The 20864-nt window shown below is 45.1% G+C and overlaps 1 protein-coding gene across 4 annotated transcripts in view; it reads left to right on the top strand.

Annotated features, from left to right (window-relative positions):
• dnai4 (dynein axonemal intermediate chain 4) overlaps positions 1–20864 on the top strand; it is a 179742-nt gene that overhangs the window by 157320 nt on the left and 1558 nt on the right. For 3 of the 4 annotated variants that reach the window (XM_041207629.1, XM_041207632.1, XM_041207631.1), the window contains 3 exons: positions 1256–1485; positions 4547–4697; positions 9427–9534. In XM_041207629.1, the coding sequence (XP_041063563.1) occupies positions 1256–1485; positions 4547–4697; positions 9427–9534 (489 nt within the window). The remainder of the gene's footprint in view (positions 1–1255; positions 1486–4546; positions 4698–9426; positions 9535–20864) is intronic. The other variant, XM_041207630.1, reaches the window with a different exon arrangement.

The following is a 20864-nucleotide window of genomic DNA, read 5'->3' as shown; positions in this document are numbered from 1 at the left end:
ATGCATATGACCATTTTCAGCCACTTAAGCTATTTCCATGGAGTTTTATCTGTTCTCCCACTACAGTTCCTAAGGGAGACCAGTAGAAACCCCGTGAATGTTAAAGCCTATATTTTTTTTCTGAAACTGAAGTGCTGTTAATTGCCAGATTGACATTCTGAATGTTATAGTAACTGCATTGAAAAATGAATTCAGTAATTACTGCAACCATTTCCTATTGACCAGTTTCAGCACCAGAACCTACTTAGAACAATGAGTAGTGCTATAGTTAATGATGTTAAAAGCTATAATGCACATAGATTGTATAATAAACTATGAGTACAACAACAGGCAAATGGCTCGTTGGGTATATGTTCCTATGCTCCAGCACTGGGCTATATAAATTAGGTGAGCCTTAGGCTAAGAGCACGATCTGTCATTAGTTAGCTAAGCTCAGCCAGGAAGCATCACAATTGTCCTTAACATTGCTAGGCAGAGGAGGAAAAAATGGTCTGGGCTAATATCCTGATTGCTCAGTAAAGCCTTACTGTCAGTCCCTCTAAGTGGGCATCAGGCAAGCACTGTGATGCTCTCACAGTCAAAAGCCTCCTGACACTTGCTGTCTAGGCTCACATATAAAAATAGACTTTGTCCCGTAAGGAGTTATTGCCTCCAGGAATAGGGGGATAAGAAGAGAAAAGTCAAGTTTTAAAGATTACAACTTTATTCCTTCAATTCTTCTTAAATTCACTGTGCTGCTTCTCAGTTGAGAGAGTAGATAACTGGGCATGTGCACATTTCCTCAAGTGTAGAAAAACCTGAATAGCCATACATTAGGAAGAGCTCATCAATTTATAGGATTGTTGATAACAGTTCATAGAATTCTGAGAGTTTATTTCAGTAAGTGTAATATGACCCATTTTCATGAGAAACCTGGGTGAAGAGCCAAAGCATGTAGTGCAGGCTGAAAAAGTAGCAGAGAGGAATTGATAGGAACACCAATCTTAACTTTGGAAATATTAAATTATTAAAGGAAGGGAAAACTGAGGAAGCTAAGGTCCTGGAAACAAAACAGTTAGAGCTAAAGATGAAACACTGAATCCTGATCTGAACACAGGGAAAACGAAGAAAGGAGGAGAGTGAAAAGGGTTACTTTTTTTTTACCTTAAGAGGAAAATGGGTGTAATGTTCAGAAAACAATCAACATTAACATGTTTAATTTAACAACTACTTTTCATGACGAATACAAACTGCATCTTTTATGTTTCCCTTCAAGGGCCCAGTGTATAAAGTAGCATGGTCACCATTTTCTTTGGACACTTTTCTAAGCTGCTCTGCTGATTGGTCCATTCATGTATGGAATCAGGAAGTCCTGAGACCAGTTCTCCGATTTTCTTCAACTATCACAAAGGCTGTGCATGACATCATGTGGTCTCCAAAGACCGCCACTGTGTTTGGAGCAGTGAATGAGGACAGAGTGGAAGTCTGGGACCTTGCTGTTAGCATGTCAGTATTTCTCTTCTCTGTTCAAATATTGTTGATTAAGAGCCACTGTTAATCTTGGAAAGATACGTTTCTTAATGGACCAGATGTTAAAGGCAGCCTCCTGTATCGTTACAAAGACAGACAATTTAGAAGGTCTTGGTTTTGATTTTTAGTCTGTGCTGAGATGGGTAAGCCCACCTAAGAAGTTCTGCAATTAGTCTTAGCTGCCGCTTTGCTAAGGCATGTAGGGGGCAGGGAGGTGGGAAGTTGGTGGAAATCAGCCAGAATTCCCATTTTTGATCAGTACAACTCCTGTTGTTATGGACAGGGGAGGAAAGAAACTGAAACTCCCAATTTCCCTCTATTCTGTCTTTAATCAGTGTGATTTATTATTGAAAAGGTAGATGGCTGTGTTTCTAAACCCCCGTTAGTGTTTGGTCAATTTTCATAAGTACCAGCAGCACACTTTTGTAGGTTTAAACAAAGAGGATTATTTAATCACCTTTGCTCTACTTGTCCCACCCCCCCTTAAACCCACCCCACTAGGGCTATCTGTACCTTGCTTGTCCTGCTTCCTGCCCTTAATTAGCACACTCCTCAGATAATGTCACCACCTTCAACACCTCTTTGTCCTTTTGTCTGTGACATCTTTTAGTTATCTCCACCTATCACTGGCCCTCTGTCCAGCTGTACCTGACCCACCCCCTCTTAAACCAGCTTATATTTCACCTCTCTTCTATTTTTACTTAGTTCTGCTAAGGACTCTGCATTCGGACTCGAAACGTTAACTGTGTTCCTCTCCGCAGATGCTGCCAGACCTGCTGAGTTTTTCCTAGTACTTTTGTTTTTGTTTTGGATTTCCAGCATCTGCAGTTTTTTGATTTTATTTAATTACACACTCACCCTGAAAGATCTATGCTACATCAGTCACACACCACCCACTCAAAAAATATATATTTAAAGAAGATAGTGCACTTCTACAACCAAAAGAATATTTAACAGTTAATGTTTCTTTGCGAGTTTGAAGAAGGAAACTTTTTCCCACTCTTGAATTGTAGATTTGATAAGTTCAGATGGCTGGGGAGGTCAGACATCAGGATTACTTTGAAGGGAAGGATGTTAAGCAGGTCATGAAGTCATGCACTTGTGGTTGTTTTTTCAGAAGGTCCAATTTCTTTGCAAGTGAACTCAGAGCTTTGGAATCAGGCTGGGAAGCTTTTTAAAAGACCTTTAAGCCTCTTGGTTCTTAAAAGGCAGAGGTAGCAAAGCCTTTCTCTGCAGCTGTTGTCTTGTCTTATTTTGCAGACTGCCGTTAGGCATGTTCTGAGTTTTAGGATAAAAGGATTTCAGTATCAGAGAACCAGTTTCAGTCACATGGTCAGCAGGCATTGACATACAATAGAAAATAGATGGTGGTCTTTCACACTAAACTTGTAGATAACAAGTCTCATCAGCTTTCCTTTGGTACATTGCAAATCTGGATATATAGGTTTTAGCAGTCCATTGACTCAGTGTTTTGATCAATGGCAGTTGTGCATTCCACAAAGGAGTGCTGTCTAGGCATCTCCATTCAAGGGGAAGATCCCTACCCATTATGTTCAATTCAGAACTTTCTTGAAGCTTGATAACCTGTGTTGAAGTTGCCAAGGTCACCTAGCCCCCTTGACAGCCATCTTAACACTTCATCAGTGTCCATTTTTAAATGAATAAAGGCAGTTCCAGAAGCTTCTGCACGAGAACAGTCCATGTTTAAATTTATGAATATGACATGCCTTTTACAGGGATTTACTATAATACCTGCATTGTCAAAAATGCTGTTAATATTCACTGTCTAAGATCACATAATATGGTGAATGCTTAGGTTGTTTTTTCATTCATTCATGGGATATGGATATTGCTGGCTAGGCCAGCATTTATTGCTCACCCCTTGAGAAGGTGGTGGTGAGCTGTCTTTTTGAGACGCTGCAGTCCACGTGATGTGCCATTAGGAAGTGAGTTCCAGGATTTTGACGCAGTGACAGTGAAGGAACAGTGATCTATTTCCAAGTCAGGGAGGTGAGTGGCTTGGAGGGGAACTTCCAAGGCAGGTACTAGAGAACTGCAAGCATCTATGGAATCATATCCTAGCAAAAATTATCAGCACATTCATGAGAGGAGGGAAGAAATTGGAGAAAAACAACGTCAAGTAGATAGCATTGTACAATTTTATCAGGTTCTCACCTGCTCCAAAGGGAATCTGTCATATGACAGGGCAACATGGAAGAAGATTGTTTTTACTACAGGTCTCTGGTGCTAGAACAGCTTAAAGTGGCTAACTGCTATTTGGGCATCAAGAAATAAATTACCAGTGGAGGAGAGTACATTGCTCACCCTGTGATCCATTGCACTTACTGGGGAGGCACCTTTAGAATTTAAACTCAGTTTTCAGCCCTCTCATTGCTGTTATGAGTAGCATCTAATTTGACCTAATCAAGGCAAGCGGATAGTGCAAGACAATGGGGCTCTCAACTATATGAAGACAAAACGTGGACCCTGTTCCAAATCACAGCCGGGATAGGCAGTTCACACCTATATGGTGCAACCCTGATTAGCTCTTGAAAATTGCAGTGGGTCATGCTATTTTCCTGAGCTTAAAGAAAGAAAGAACTTTCTTTATTATTACATTTATGTAATGCCCTTGATGATTTCGGAACATCAATTATTCTGAAGTATAACTGCTGTTATTATGTAGGCAAATACAATAGTAAGGTCCATCTCATGTGTATGTCGCTTTATAGAGTTTTAAATCTCACATCCTAAAGTGTGATTCAGCATCTGGTTTGAGATTTGAAAAGGATTGAACAGAGACTTCACTGACTTTCATTCTTGATTGTTCAACTTAGTCTGAATAGTGGGATGGAGGTCAGTGAGTACAAATCCATGAAATACATATGTGATCAAACTTATTTTTAAAAATTTGATTGCAAAATTCGTATTCCATACATTTCAAAGTTTATTTCTTTTGTAATAAGCACAAAATTTCTAGAGCAAATAATCAAAGTATTAATTCTTTTATTCATTTTGCTATTATATCCTTTAATAGATTGGATCCTGTTATTATCTGCCCAGCCAATGAAGGGTTAACTTTGTCTACCATACTGTTTGCTAAAACCACCGACTGCATTCTTGTTGGTGACAGCAATGGAGAGGTCATCATATATGAGCTCCATAATATGCTCCAGCAGGAAGATTCTGTAAGTTACATTTTAGTCACAGTACTTTACAGCATCATATGAACTTCTCTCTTCTAACTGTAATCTCCAACATTGTTGGTGCCTCTATCTTGTGCATTGATTACTTTAGCTTATCTTAGATATGGAATGTCTCATGATTTGGTATGCAAGTTTATTATTGATTTTCCACATGAATGTTCCCACGTATTTAAATGCAGTAGTCAAAGTTGTCAATAGTAAACAAATTCTAGCTGATATTTTCCATTGAAAGTTGTACACCTAAGACATAGATCAGGGATTTCCTTGGCAGGGGTAAGTCCCAACATCCAGACCATCTGTGGGTCCTGCGCTTGCAAGGACAGGTTGTGGGACCGTGGAGGCAATCTTCCAGACCACCATAAAATTAAGGACACAATACTGGCCTAATCAGAAGGCTGGCATTTCTGCAACCTTGGCAACGCCAATAAGAAAGGGGGCCGCTGCTAAGGCTGCAAGGAGAATGAGTGGGCACTTCACTTTTAGGTGCCCTCACAGTGGAGTTAGCATTTTTTTCTCCATCAGGGCCAGTTGGGCAGGCCCCAGTGATCAGAGGGGTGATCCCTCCAGCAGTAGGGTTGTGGCCATAGGGGTGACCTTTGCTGCCTGGGTCCCTCTTCCTGAGCCATGGGCATGGATAATATGCTGAGGGTGGGCTCCCTGCATTCCAGCTTAAATTCCAGGGTCAAACCTGCCTCAGCTTGGCAAGCTTGCCCTGCTTTAATTTTTTGGCTGACGTTCCTTTAATTAGTATGAGGTGGGACTTCCATCTATCTCCAGAAGGAAGTGTTGCCTCATAGAGCTGTTGACCAATCAGAGGCCAGCAGCTCTGCACCACATCAGGATCAGTGGCCACTGCTGGTATTGCAGGAGGCCTAGAAGGAAGAGGAATTATGGATGCCCCCAAAGCCAGGTAAGTCCAGGATTTTGCCAGGGCCGGCGACAGGAGGTGGGGGGCATGTTGGACAGGGCAGGGGTGGAAGGTGGATGCTGGAAAGCAAAACTGTGGAGGGGGGCCTCCTAGTAGCCCAATGGGCCTGTAGCACCCCCTTTTCACTGACCAACAGCCAGCTGTGATAAACCTGCTGGGCTACACATTGGGCCGAGACCTCTTCTGCTGCCCATTAAATTAGAGCTGCGGCAGGATGAAGCCCTTATGAGGCATTAGTTGCCTACTTAAGGGCCCCTGTTGAGTCACAGGTGGGCAGCCCACCCGACACATCCCCTGCCACTCATAAAATCGTGGCCAGTGGCACAGCATCCTAATTTACGGGTTAACCTGCTTGTTTTCCCACCCCCCCCAGTGGCCTGTAAAAAATCAACCCATGGGGCCTCCATACAGCTGCTGGCCTTCCCATCAACAGGGTGGCTATTCTGCCACCAGTAAAACACTGGCAGGCTAGACAGATAACCCTCAGTTGGCCTTTCATTGGCAAATTGGCCATCTGCCTCCTGTTGCCTGGCAGCTGAAGATGGTTGGTTCTGAGGGACTCCTGCCATTGGTAAAATCCTTGGCATTTTATTGGCCCCACCTCCACCCACCCACCCCCCAACCTGCCTCCTAACCTGCTACCTGGAGCCTGACAATTTCTTACCCTTACTCTCACAGTGCAACGTAAACATGGTTAAAAGTAATCTGAATTGTCACCATGGGTACCAGGAGTAAATGACATTAATATCTTAGTGATTCTGCATTCTTGCACTCACACTTAGTAACGTCATGACAGAAGTATAAGTCACTTCAACTTGCACTTCCTTTGCATGTGGCTTCCTTGTTGGGAGCCTGATACAACAGGATCACCTCAATAGCCTTTCCTTTCATTTCTCCCTCGTAAGAATGGAGCAATGAAAAGATTTAGAAGTGTGGATATGTTAGTGCCAATTTTAACTACAGATGAGAATTGGGGGTGCGAGATTCAAGCAGGCAATGAAACTTTTGCCCACATCACCCCTGCACCCCCATTCCCCCGGAGTCTGAGGCCCTGGAGATATTAGCTCCCAAGTTTCATTTGCAGACACTGATAACTTCCAAGCTCCTCAGGGATATTGCGGAGGTACTTCAAAGATCCGCTTGAGAATCCCCTTAGGAAATTCCCAGGTATGGTTTGTGTGGCAATTGCCCAAAAGTGCAAACTTTCCTTAGGCAATTGCCCTGAACTGGGAACCATCCAAAAATGCAATTTAAAATGCAAACTTCGGATGTTTCCGACTGTGTTTCATCAATAGTTACCCAGAAAAAGTTAGGATTAAAACCACTTCTAACTTCTGAATAACTATTGTACGGACCCAGGGGACTCCAACTCCAACACCCCGCCCCCTCACAACCCTTAGGGACTACAACCCCCAACAGGAAACCCCCAACTTATGCAAGTCCCCCACCCCCACGGGGACTCTTCCATCCCATTGCCACCCCCCCTCCACCCACAACCACCCACCTTCAGCCTGGCCAGACCCGATCCCCCGACACCCAACTGCCCTCTGACCACCGCCTGATCGCTGAAGCCCACCACCTCCAACCCTGTCGACCTTTGACTACCCCCTCTGACCTCACACCTCTGACCAATCCCCCACCCCAAACCTCCTACCCCACACCACCTTCAATCGCCCCGCCGATCTCCAAGCCCCCCCAATTCCGACCCCTCCCCAATCTCTGATCCCCCGATCTCCAATTCCCTCTTCCAGCCTCTCCTCCAGAACGCTCCACCCGCCCCCAATCTGCACCCTGACCCCCTCTGACCTCCTCCCCCATCTCCAATCTCCCCACCTGCGACCCTCTCAACTCTGACCCCCGACCTCTGACCACCCCCTGATCACCAATCCCACCCCTGACCTCCAACGCCTGCAACTCCCCCCCCCCCCCCCCCCCCCCACCCCCTCAATCCTATCCACTTACCTTAAACATTTCCTTCTCCCTGACTTGTCAAAGGCCTTTAAACTTCAATGGACCTTTTACTTACCTGGTTTACGGACAGTTCCTGCCGTAAAAAAAGGAGGCGTGTCCTCCTTACCTCAGACTCAACTGCATTTCAACACTCGCCTGGCCTGAGTTGGAAGGTTGGGTGAAATAGGATCGGAAAAAAAAAATTAAGGCAAGAAATTGGGCATGGAGTGCCAATCCAATGCTGATAACCAGGCCAAGGAAGTTCAGGCCCTCTGAGTCCTACTCGAAGGAAGAGAAATAATGGACCATAACTACCGAGATCCCATCGCCCAATCTCTTAACTTTCCAACCCACTCCCCAACTACCTTGGCCCACGGGACACCCATGCCCTCACTCTATGGGGGCTCCCTCCAACCCCCCTACTACCTCCTCCACAGGGACTCCCCACCCCACGAAACTCCCCCCCCCCCCCCCCCCCCACTGCTCACCAAGGGGACTCTTTCTCCCCCCACCCCCCAAAGCCTGACTCCTGACTCTTACTCCCCCTCCAAGGCCACACTCGACACCCCCCAAGGCCTTTCCCAACCTGACCCATCCACCCCATCCCAACCCAAGGCCTGACCCGACCTGACTCATCACCCCCGAGGCTTCACCCGACCCAACCCCCACTCCGAGGCCCTTCCCAACCTGACCCATCACCCCCAAAGCCTACCTGAACCTACTCAACACCCCTGCACCCCCAACACAACCACCAACCCCCCCCGGAGGCCCCCGACCCCACCCCTCAAAATCACACCCCCACAAAATTCCAAATTCCATCCCATCCCCAAATCCTACCCTCTTTATTTTAGACACTTACCTTCTCCCTGGCCTGTTAAATACATTTAAACTCGGCTGGATCTTTAACTTACCTGGTTTACGGCAGCTAGAGCCACATGGCCTCCTTACATCTGACTCTACGGCTCTCAATGTTAAGCCCTGGGGAAGCGCTGCCCTGCATAGACCTCACCCAGCCTGAGTCAGAAGATCGAGCGAGACAGGATCGGAAAAGATTTCAGGTAGTAGGAGCAGAGTGGCAATCCAACCCTGATTGGCAATCCAACCCTGATTGGCAATCCAACCCTGATTGGCAATCCAACCCTGATTGGCAATCCAACCCTGATTGGCAATCCAACCCTGATTGGCAATCCAACCCTGATTGGCAATCCAACCCTGATTGGCAATCCAACCCTGATTGGCAATCCAACCCTGATTGGCAATCCAACCCTGATTGCCACTCCACTGAAGTTCAGGCCCAATGTTCATCACTGCTGTAATTATGTGGGCTCACCACTGAGATTCAAATGAAGTCTGATTGCTGAAATGGTTCAGGGATCAAACTAATTACATTGGGTTGGCAGCCTGCTTGCCCTGCTCACCCAAAAATCACTTAGACTGGACTTCAAATCTACCTTACTTCAACTTAGTAAGATTGGTCAAGATGATTTTCCCCTTCTGAGTCCAAGTTGATTGCTATTCACTAGGTTATCATGTGTGTATTCACCTCTCAGCCAATAATTTTACCCAGTGTTGAAGTATGACTAACTAGTCTGTATTTGCTTGTGAATGTTTGTTAGTCTGCTTTTAACATATTGGACCTTTGCAGTGTTCATTGACTCTCTAAAAATAAGCACCAATGCCTCACAAATTTCCTAGTCCCCTTCTTAGGAGTCTGGGATAAATACCATCCATCTTTGGAGATTTTTAAATTTTGAATCTTTATAATTGTCCAGGGCTTCAATTACATTTATATCAGAGTGGTTAATGATGTCTTGTTTTCTTCGGCATTCACAGTTGATTGCACTAGATGACATCATTACAGCCACCTTGGATAGCCAAATGATCAGTGATTCTTACAAAGATCCAACAGAGGAGCCAACCTCTACAAATATTTGTGATACAGTTGAGTGATTTTTTAAAACAAAATTAAAATAGAATGAAAATTGACCTTTCAATAGTTAAATTCATTATTTTGAACATTGTTTTGTATATTAATTAATATAGTAAATAAATTGACTATAATTTTTGAAGTATTTTTGTAACATATTAATGGATAATATTCCCAAAGAATATCTTGTAGCTCTTCTTCAGCTTGATTTTACTCTAAAATGCTTGTAAGCTGTTATTTACATGTCACATAAACAGGCTGAAAAAAACTTTAACTGGTTGGTTAGTGTCCAGGTACTTTGATCAATTTGACAATGTTAATTAATGTATAAATTAACAATATTTGATATATTATTAGTTATTGCTGCAGCTACTCCTTGACATTTAGGAAAAAGTAAGAAAGTTACAAATAGAGGCAACTTCTCTGTGTGAATTTAGTTTTAGTGTTATCATTGTTTGCTCCAGATATGAATAAAGTCAGCATATAGTGTTCTTTTCTTGGGAACAAACTACTCGATAGACATTGATTGGCACTATGGCAACCCTGTCTTTGTGTCAATTGGTTTAGCTTTCCCAAACAAACACACATTTGCTCATGGAAGTTCTCTCAATCAATCTAAAGGTAAAAAGAGATTTTATCAGAATTATTGACCTATAGCATCAGGTGGATTCTACAATGGACAGGCAATCGCTATACCAGATTGCCATCAAGTTAGTTCAGACAAAAATTTACACCTGTGGTTATTTCAAGGATCATTTTTGAATTAAGTTATGGGTCAAAATTCACTTGATTAGATGGAACATCCCAAGCTTTGGAAAGTTAGTTAGGTGGCACATATTGGGAATATTGTCGAAGTGCACCAGGGAGTAGCCATCACAGATGTATTTGCATTCTACAGTCAAGTTAACTCATGGCTGAAAAACCACAAGTTAAATGTTATTATTAAATATTAATTCAACCAGTTTATCTAATAAGGAGCTATTCTGAACTGACCAGCATGTTCAAACACAGATAATTGATCTCAGTTGGGTTAGCAATATTGATGCTTTAATTGGCCCCAGTACACCTGAGCTAAGGAAGGGAAATTTGGTGTGTTCCTGCTCCTGATCACGCGCTAGCAACCTATGTTGAAAAGTGCAAATGTAGATGCCAGGACAGGGCAGGTTGGGCTTGGGTTTGATACCCACCATGATTGAGTAACCTGTTGATACCTACTGTCATAGTTCCCACAGGAGTAATGGCTTTTAGATGAGATAGCAGATGATATTAATGAAACTGTAATTCACCATGCCACCAATTCATTCAGTGGAGAGGTGTGTTACAATAAGGTTAGGGACCAGCAACTTTTTGCTTAAAGGAGACAAGTTTGAAATCTCAGTTATCCACTAGGAGTTTCCTTAAGCTACAGTTTTAAACAAACAAACATAAACTTTATTATACAAAGGCAGTAAAGCAAAACAATCTACAATATCTAACTTATACTCTAACATTCAGAATTAACATGAGGTAAATATGAATTAACTGGCAAACTGTGGTCGAAGACTTCACACTGCACATTGAATGGCAGATGCGACCAAGATAAACCCCATGGATTTCTCAGCAATGCATCCAGATATCAGTGACCATGCTGAGTCACAAAATCTTGTTAAAACTCTGTTTCCCTCACAAGGGATTTTAACTCCTCACTTTCGAAGATCTAGCCTCTAAATTCTCTCAAAAGCCACCCCGACTCGGACTTCCTCAATGAATGTTCACTTTCCAATGGTTCAATCTGTCCTCCTGAGATGGCTTTCCATGAGATTGACAAAGCTACACTGCTGCCTCTAATTACTGGCAGATTTCCAACTCTTTTTTGTAGACCAATAGTTTTACTAAGCTGGCACTTTTACAAACTCCAGTCTCTCAGTTGCACCAAGCTATAAATGCCCCCCAGGGCTTTTCTGAGCCCTAACTGCCTCTAGCATGGAACCTGGCATGATGTGGGAGCAGATCTTTGGTAGCCTAGCTGAGGGAGCGTTGGATCAAGGCAATCCTCGTGCCCCTGCCTCCCTGAAGATTACAGACTTCTGCCTCCACACCCTCAGCATTCTCCTCACCCTGCTCCTCTTCTGACTCACTACTGGGTTCATCCTCTGTGGCCTGTGCAGCTGCCTCTAGATTCTCTTCCTCCAGTGGGTCCCCCCTTGCCAGAGCCAGATTGTGGAGAGTGCAGCATGCAACCTCGATCAGTGACGCTCTGGGGGGTTATTGCAGTGCACCTCCTGAACGGTCCAGGCATTGGAAGTGCATCTTGAGACGACGTATGGTTCTTTCTATCACTGCCGTTGTGGAGGTATGACTCCTATTATAACGCTGCTCTTCCTCTGTCCTTTGGTGGCAGCGAGGCATCATAAACCACATTTTCAATGGATAGCCCTTGTCACCCAGCAGCCTTCCATCCAGCCAAGCTGGAGCACTGAAGAGCCTTGGCACCTGGGAGTGCCTGAGGATGTAAGTGTCATGGGAGCTGCCACGGTACCTTGCATAGACTTACAGAATATGCATCTTGTGGTCTGCACATTCTTGGAGTGGAGTCCCTTCCTGTTGACAAAGGCACCCGGCTGACCTGTTGGCATCTTGATGGCCACGTGTGCAGTCTATTGCACTCTGGATGCGGGGGAATCCAGCAATCACTGCAAAGCCTCTGGCTCTCTCAGCCTGGTTGGCCTCTTCCATACGGAAATGAATAAATGCCATGACCCGCCTGAACAAAGCTTCTGTCACCAACTTAATGCAACTGTGGAGAGCTGATTGGGACACTCCACGCAGATCCCCACTGACCCCTGGAAAGAGCCAGAGGCATAGAAGTTTAGGGCCACTGTAACTTTCAGAACCACTGGCATGGGGTGTCCACCCACACAATCGGAGGTGATCTCAGGCCCAATCATAAGACAAATGGAGGACACAGGTTCCCTGGTGAGGTGGAGCCTCCTTCGACATTGCACCTCGGACATGTTGAGGTAGCTGCATCGCCGCCTGTAAACCCTGGCAGCAGGATAGTGGCACCTTTTGCAGCCCCTCCGTCTTGGACTGTCTGCTGGCCCTGAGCCCCTTGTGCCTGCGCCTCTCCTCCCATAGGGACACCTGGCCTCCTCTCCCTTCTGCCTCTCTCTTCCTCCCCAGAGGAGGTGCCAAAAGCAGAGACCACAATCCCCATTACCAGGTACCCAGGATAAAAGAAGTTTGTCTGATACCTGGAAGGGTCCACACGCTCAAAATCCTCTGGGAGCCTTAGAGACACAAATCGCCTAGGTGGCCTTTTAATTGATGGCGGGCACGGCTCCGACACCCATGCCCGCCTGCGAACCGAAATATCATACAAGTGCGGGATGCTTGCCTGGTGTCATCTCACACGATTTCATGCCCTATTGGGTCAGGCACACGCCTACCCGATCAGTGTAAAATACAGCCCCAGGTAACCTTCTGAATCTGCCATTTCCTGAGATGATTTGGCAATCTCTAAAGCCCAGCATTTTGATTACCTTACCTTCACAACAATAATCATTCCAGAACTAAACATTGCTTCTTAAAATATTAACATGACTATGAATTAGATATGTACAACAGGTGACAGAGATGTGTTTCATTGTTGAGCCCAATCATGTTCTCACCTGCTATTCACACAAGCAGGCATCATTGGATAGTGATTAGAAGCAGGAATGCCAGCTGACTTCTCCCTGATGAAGGAACATTGAGGCCAAGTGTAGCCTCAATTGAAAGATGTGGCTTTTGATTTTTGAGAGATGAGTTTGTAGCAATGGTGAATTTTGAAATAGTGCTGCTACGTTTGAAACTGACAGTGTGGGCTAGGTATTAGAAATTACTATTATCGAGTGAGATTTCTACTTCTTCATTCTCAGTTCTCTGCCTGCACATTTTGGTGTGGAATAACTGCAATGAGCTTGCGCTTTCTCCCATGTAAGAAATACCAAGGAAAAAGTGGCTAGGGATGCCCACCTCACCTATTAAATCAGCACTCTGTATCACCTAACAGCTAGCTGGATAGACATTAGCCAAAGTCCATAAACTCTCTGTGGTGGAGATATAAATATAGGCAGAGCTAAAGCTAAAAGATTTCGGCTTAAACTACCGAAAGAAAGTAAATAGCTCTCCTGGACATAAATCAAAGAAAGTACAGAATACTGTTTTGGCATGTAACACCAAAATCCCAGATTTAATCCCCTATCTAATTTAACTAACATTGGCTGAATTTGCAGTTAGGACTACAATTACAATTGACTCAGTGAATTTCATTTAGGCAGGGAAATATCAGCTAAACTTCCTTTTCTTAATTGCTATCTAATACTTTCTGTTGGAAAGTGTGCATGTGAAAACCCTGGATGAAACCAGGTTGGCTGGACTTCTGTCTGAATTACTTTACAAAAACATCCACTTAACTTGTGCTTTAATCAGTTCTGTGACGAGCTGCAAAGGCTTAATTATGTTAACTAATCTTAGTGTACAAGAGAAATTCATGAGATTCTGTTGAGGATAATGGTAAAATCATCATAGAATTTTTAGCTTATTAATTACTGTTCAATTTAAAGGAGCAACATTCCTTTGGTAAGATTTGTAAGTGAATGATTCCAGTACAATCTGACAAATTTAAATACTTAAATATAACTAAAATAATTCCAATGTTATTAGTGTTCATTGGAAAATGCATTTATGAATGACAAATGTATCCTTGAAGTTGAAGTTGATTTGTGTTGCTTTGATACCCTAAAGGTTGATCCTTGGTATTAAGCATTAGTGTATTAATATTTAGTGTCACATATTGCAAATAGATATAGGTTCAAGAACTGCTCTATCCAGATCCAACTTGAGCTGCTTTATCACAATCAAGGCAAATAGAAAATTGGAGTAATATTAGCAATGGCCTCTGTGTTTATCCCTGGTATAGTATGTTGCCTCATTTTAAATTGTTCTGCATTAAAGTCATGAATATAATGGGGTCAGTATGCATACCTAGCGCTGGGAATTTTTTAGCATTGCTTTTAGCATCTGGCCGACGTGGTGTCATGTGACCCGATTGATGCCATTTTGTTGCCGCCACACCCACTCGCCAACCTTCCCGCTCGCCATCCCCTGTTCGCTGGCCTCTCCTGCTTGCCATTCCTTCTGCTCCCTGACCTTCCCACTTGCTGATCCTCCCACTCTGAGAATTTCTTTCCACATACCCTATGGACAGCATTTTTCAGATGATTAGTTTGCCAGCCTGCCACTCGAAGAGCTAGAGGTGAATGCATCCCCACTGATCATGGCAACACCCCAGTAATTTAATGCTCTGACAGCATTAATTGGTTGGAAATGGGACTTCTGTCCCTTACTCTGATGGAAGTCCCACCTCAGAGAGCTGTGGGCCAATCAAGTTAGCCGGCAGCTCTGTAGTCCCACATGGGCAGCAGTGGCCAAAACTGGGACTACAAGCAGTCCCCAGATTCTAAATTCTGGAATCCAAGACCAGGTAAGTGTGGGGGGGAATTGGGGAGAGGATGGAGGGACCGGGGGAGGGAGCACCTGCTGGAGGAAAACTTTGTGGGGGGGGGGGGAGTGGCGGTGACAGGGAGGGAGGTGTGCCCAATGTAGAATGGGGCTCTTGAGAGGGGTGAATCCCTTCATGCCCAGCACCTGAGCAGAGTGACCTACCAGGGGCTCCTCCTCGCCCCTGAAGTCTTCCTGCCAGCTTCAAAATTGAGATCGGGTGGAAGAGGCCCTTAAGTGGCCAGTAATCGGCCACTTAAAGGCCTCAACTGGGGTGAGAGTGGGATCTAGGCCTTGCCCATCTGTAAAATTGTAGGCAGGCCAGCTTGGGTGGCTGGGTGGCTGGGTGGCAGGAGGGCCACCCAAGGAATTATACAGGCAACCCTCCCTGCAACCCCACCAGCAGGGGACTGTAAAATTCTGCCCATGTGTTTATATACAGATCACTTATCTGGGCCACACACCCTAACCTGTCCTTCAGCTCTAATGTTTTTCTCTCTTCTTTCTATTTCCCCCTCCTGGTTTACTCACTTGCCATTTTTAGTTTTACCTTTGTTTGCATTGCCTAAAGCACAATTTCTGACTGTTAATTTGACTCCCCTCCCTTTTGTTTGTTTTTGAAATATTAGTATTATATTTTATACCTGAACTCTCCCCACAAAAACTAGCTTGAATTTCTTGCTACTGCCTTTTTCATCCTTTCTGCTAGAACCCTGGTCCTCGCCCGGTTCAGGTGGAGCCTGTCTCAGTGGCACGGATCCTCCTCCCCCACTACTGGTGCCAGCATCCCATGAAATGGGATCCCTCTTTTGTATGCCATTTCCATCAACCATATGGTCACCTAATTTGTTCATCCCTATGTCAGTTTTCATGCAAATACTCCAGTTATTATAACCCTTGAGGTCCTGTTATTTAACTTGCCTACTCTTTCCATTGTTGTTGGCCCCATCATGGATCACAATAAATGAATCCTCCCCTCTGTCTCCAATATCCTTTCAAGCCAATTTGTGATGTAACCCTGGTGCCAGACAGCAGCATACCATGTGGGAGCTGCGATTTTTTTTTTATTCTTTCATGGGGATGTAGGTGTCACTGGCAGTGCCAGATTTTGCCCATCCCTAATTGCCCGTGAACTGAGGGGCTTTGCTAAGCCATTTTCAGAGGGCAGTTAAAAGTCAAGCACATTGTTGTGGGTCCAGAGTCACATGTAGGCCAGACAGGATAAGGATGGCAATTTTGTTTTCTTCTATATTTCAGGGGGCATGTGTGTTGCTGTCTAGGCCAGCATTTTTAGTGCCCGTCCCTAATTGAGAAGGTGTTGGTGAGCCACCTTCTTGAACCGCTGTGGTCCATGTGATGTAGCTACACCCACAGTGCTGTTTGAGAAGGAGTTGCAGGATTTTGACCCAGCGACAATGAGGGAGCAGTGATGTAGTTCCAAGCTAGGATGGTGTGTGGCTTGGATGGCAACCTGCAGGTGGTGGTATTCCCATGCATCTGCTGCGCTTGTCTTTCTAGGTGGTAGAGGTTGTGGGTTTGGAAGCTGCTGTCAAAGGAGCTTTGGTGAGTTGCTGCAGGGCAGCTTGTAGATGGTATACGCTGCTGCCACTGTGTGTCAGTGGTGGAGGTAGTGGATGTTGGAGGTGGTGGATGGGATGCCAGTCCCAGCTTTGTCCTGGATGGTGTTGAGCTTCTTGAGTGTTGATGGAGCTGCACTCATCCAGGCAACCGGAGAGTATTTCATTGCATTCCTGACTTTTGCTTTGTAAGATGGTGGACAGGCTTTGGGGAGTCAAAAGGTGAGTGACTCGCCGCAGAATTCCCAGCCTCTCACCTGCTCTTGCAACCACAGTATTTATATGGCTAGTCCAGTTCAGTTTCTGGTCAATGGTAATCCCCAGGATGTTGATAATGGAGGATTCAGTGATGGTAATGCCATTGAATGTCAAGGGGATGGATTCTCTCTGCCTGTAGCACAAATATTACTTGCCACTTGTCAGACCAAGCCTGAATGTTGTCCAGGTCTTGCTGTGTATAGGCACGGACTGTTTCAGTATTTGAGGAGTTGTGAACGGTGCTGAAGATTGTGCAATCATCAGCAAATATCCCCACTTGTGACCTTATGATGGAGGGAAGGTTATTGATGAAGCAGCTGAAGATGGTTGGGCCTAGGACACTAGCATGAGGGACTCCTGCAGTGATGTTCTGGGGCTGAGATGACTCACCTCCAACAACCACAATTATCTTCCTTTGCGCTAAGTATGACTGCAACCAGTGGAGCACTTTCCCCCTGATTCCCATTGACTCTAACTTTACTTGGGCTCCTTGATGTCACACTCGCGCAAATGATTCCTTGATGTTAATGGCAGTCAATCTCACCTCACCTCTGGAGTTCAGCTTATTTGTCCATGTTTGGGCTAAGGATGTAGTGAGGTCAGGAGCTGAGTGTACCTGGCGGAACCCAAACTGAGTGTCAGTAAGCAGCTTGTTTTTTTAGTTAGTGCCGCTTGATACCACAGTCGATGACCCCTTCCATCACTTTACTGATGATCAAGAGTAGACTGATGGGGCGGTTATTAGCTAGGTTGGATTTGTCCTGCTTTTTGTGGACAGGACATATGTGGGCAATTTTCAGGAATGCTGGGTAGATACCAGTGTTGTAGCTATACTGGAACAGTTTGGCAAAAGGTGAGGTTAGTCCTGGAGCACAACTATTCAGTAATATTGCCGGAATGTTGTCAGGGCCCATAGCCTTTGCGGTATCCATTGCCTTCAGCTGTTTTTTAATATCACATGGAATAAAGCGAATTGGCTGAAGACTGGCATCCACGATGCTGGGGATCTCTGAAGGATCATCCACTCGGCAGTTCTGGCTGAAGATTATTGTAAATGCTCCAGCCTTGTCTTCTGCACTGATGTGCTGGACTCACCATCATTGAGGATGGGGATATTTGTGGGCAGCCTCCTTCTCCAGTCGATTGTTTAATTGCTTAGCTCTGTCTATTGCATACTGCTTCTGCTTTTTGGCACACGAGTAGCCCTGTGTTGTAGCTTCACCAAGTTGACACCTCATTTTTAGCAATGCCTGGCACTGCCCCTGGCATGTCCTCCTGCACTCTTAATTAGACCAGGGTTGATCCCCTGGCTTGATAGTAATGGTAGAGTGGGGGATATGCCGGGCCATGAGGGTAACATCTTGTGGTTGTATACAATTCTGCTGCTGATGGTGCCCAGTTTTGAGTTGCTAGATCTGTTCGAAATCTATCCCATTTAGTATGATGGTAGTGCCATGCAATACGATGGAGGGTATCCTCAATTTGAAGTTGGGACTTAGTCTCCACAAAGACTGTCCAGTGGTCACTCCTATCAATACCATCATGGACAGATGCATCCGTGATAGGTATGTTGGTGAGGACGAGGTCAAGTAGGCTTTTCCCTCTTGTTGGGTCCCTCATCACCTGCCGCAGACCCAGTCTAGCAATTATGTCCTTTAAGACTCAGCCAGTTCAGTTAGTCGTGGTGCTACAGAGCCTCTCCTGGTGATGGGTCTTGAAGTCCCCCAGCCAGAGTACATCTGTGTGCCCGAACCACCCTAGGTGCTTCCTCTAAGTGGTGTTCAACGTGGAGGAACACTGATTCATCAGCTGAGAGTGATGGTAGGTTTCCTGGTGGCCATGAGATTTCATGGGGTCCAGAGTCGATGAGAACCCCCAGGGCAACTCCCTCTCCCTCCTGACTGTATGCCACTATGCAGCCACCTCTGGTTGGCTTGCCCTGTCCGACTGATGGTGATTGTTGTGAATGGTATATTGTCTGTAAGGTATGATTCCGTGAACATCACTATGTCAGGCACTAGCTCCCAGATGTTAGTAAGGAGGACTTTGCAGGGTTGACAGGGCTGGGTTTGCCTAGGTCAATGCCACCTGGTCTGCCTGGTTTTATTCCTTTTTGTAGCAGTTTGATACAACTGAGTATCTTACTTGCTAGGCCATTTCAGAGGGCATTTAAGAGTCAACCACATTGCTGTGGGTCTGAACTCACATATAGGCCAGACCATTAAGGACAGCAGATTTTTTAAAAAATTCATTCGTGGGATGTGGGCGTCGCTGACTAGGCCAGCATTTATTGCCCATCCCTACTTGCCTTTGAGAAGGTGATGGTGAGCTGCCTTCTTGAATTGCTGGAGTCCATGTGATGTAGGTAACCCACAGCACCCCAACCAGCGGAAACTTTTTCCCCCTGATTCCCATTGACTCTAGTTTTGCCAAGGGTCCTTGATGACATACTCGGTTAAATGCTGCCTTGAAGGGAAGTCACTCTCACCTCACCTCTGGAGTTCAGCTGTTTTATCCATGTTTGAACCAAGTCTGTGATGAGGTCAGGAGCTGAGTGACTCTGGTGGAACCCAAAATGAGCGTCAGTGAGCAGGTTGTTGCTAAGCAAGTGCTGCTTGATAGCACTGTTGATGACCCCTTCATCACATTTTTTAGATGATCGAGAGCAGACTGATGGGATGGTAATTGGCTGGCTTATATTTGTCCTGCTTTTTTATGTACAGGACATACCTGGGCAATTTTCTACATTGCCGGGTAGATGCCAGTGTTGTAGCTGCATTGAACAGCTTAGCTAGGGGCGTGGCAAGTTCTGGACCACAAGTCTTCGGTACTATTGTCAGGGCCCATGGCCTTTGCAATATCCAGTGCTTTCAGCTATTTCTTGATATCACGTGGAGTGAATCGAATTAGTTGACGACTGGCATCTGTGATGCTGGGGACCTCCAAAGGAGGCTGAGATGGATCATCCACTCGGCACTTTTGGCTGAAGGTTGTTGCAAATGCTTCAGCCTTATTTTTTGCACTGATGTGCTGGGCTCCCACATCATTGAGGAGGGGAACTTTTGTGGAGCCTCCTCCAGTTGCTTAATTGTCCACCACCATTCATAACTATATGTGGCAGGACTGCAGATTTTAGATCTGATCTGTTGGCTGTGGAATCGCTTAGCTCTGTCGATTGCTGCTTACCTTGTTTGGTATGCAAGTAGTCCTGTGTTGTAGCTTCACCAGGTTGACATCTCATTTTTAGGTATGCCTGGTGCTTCCCCTGGCATGTCCTCCTGCACTCTTCTTTGAACCAGGGTTGATCCCCTGACTTGGTTGTAATGGTAGAGTGGTGGATATGCCAGGCCATGAGGTTACAGATTGTGGCCGAGTACAATTCTGCTGCTGCTGATGGCCCACAGCGCCTCATGAGTTGCTAGATCTGTTCAAAACCTATCCCATTTAACTGACATGGTCACTATTGTTGAGACTGGCTTTATCTTCCAGATTTATTAATTTAATTTAAATTTCACCAGCTGCCATATTGGGATTTGAACCTATGTCCCCATACCATTTGCTTGGGCCTCTGGATTACTAGTCCAGTGACACTACCACTACACCATCATCTCCCCTATCTGTGTCCACCCTAATTATTGAATTCCCTATAACTAGCACATTACGTTTTCTCTCCTCCTCTATCTCCCTTTGGACAGCTTCCTGTTCCAAGGTGCTATGGTCCACATTCTGGCTGTCCTTCCAACAGTCTTTCTCTTTAATCTCACAGGTAGCAAGTACGTTATACCCATTGAACAGGATCAGTTTCTGTAGATCCTTGTTCTCTACATAACTTGAGTTCTCCTCGCTCTGTACCCTATTGGTCACACCAACCCCATTCTGAATCTGCACTTCTTTGAGGCGTGACTGAAACCTGGAGTAAACTGTCTAGATATTCTTCCTCCCTCCCTTATGTGTCGAACTGTCTTTGACTTGCACTCCAGCTCAAT

Source organism: Carcharodon carcharias, chromosome 16 (assembly GCF_017639515.1).
Source record: "Carcharodon carcharias isolate sCarCar2 chromosome 16, sCarCar2.pri, whole genome shotgun sequence".
NCBI classification, from domain to species: Eukaryota; Metazoa; Chordata; class Chondrichthyes; order Lamniformes; family Lamnidae; genus Carcharodon; species Carcharodon carcharias.
The sequence above is the reverse complement of the archived record's forward strand: the minus strand, read 5'-3'. Positions and strand labels throughout refer to the sequence as shown.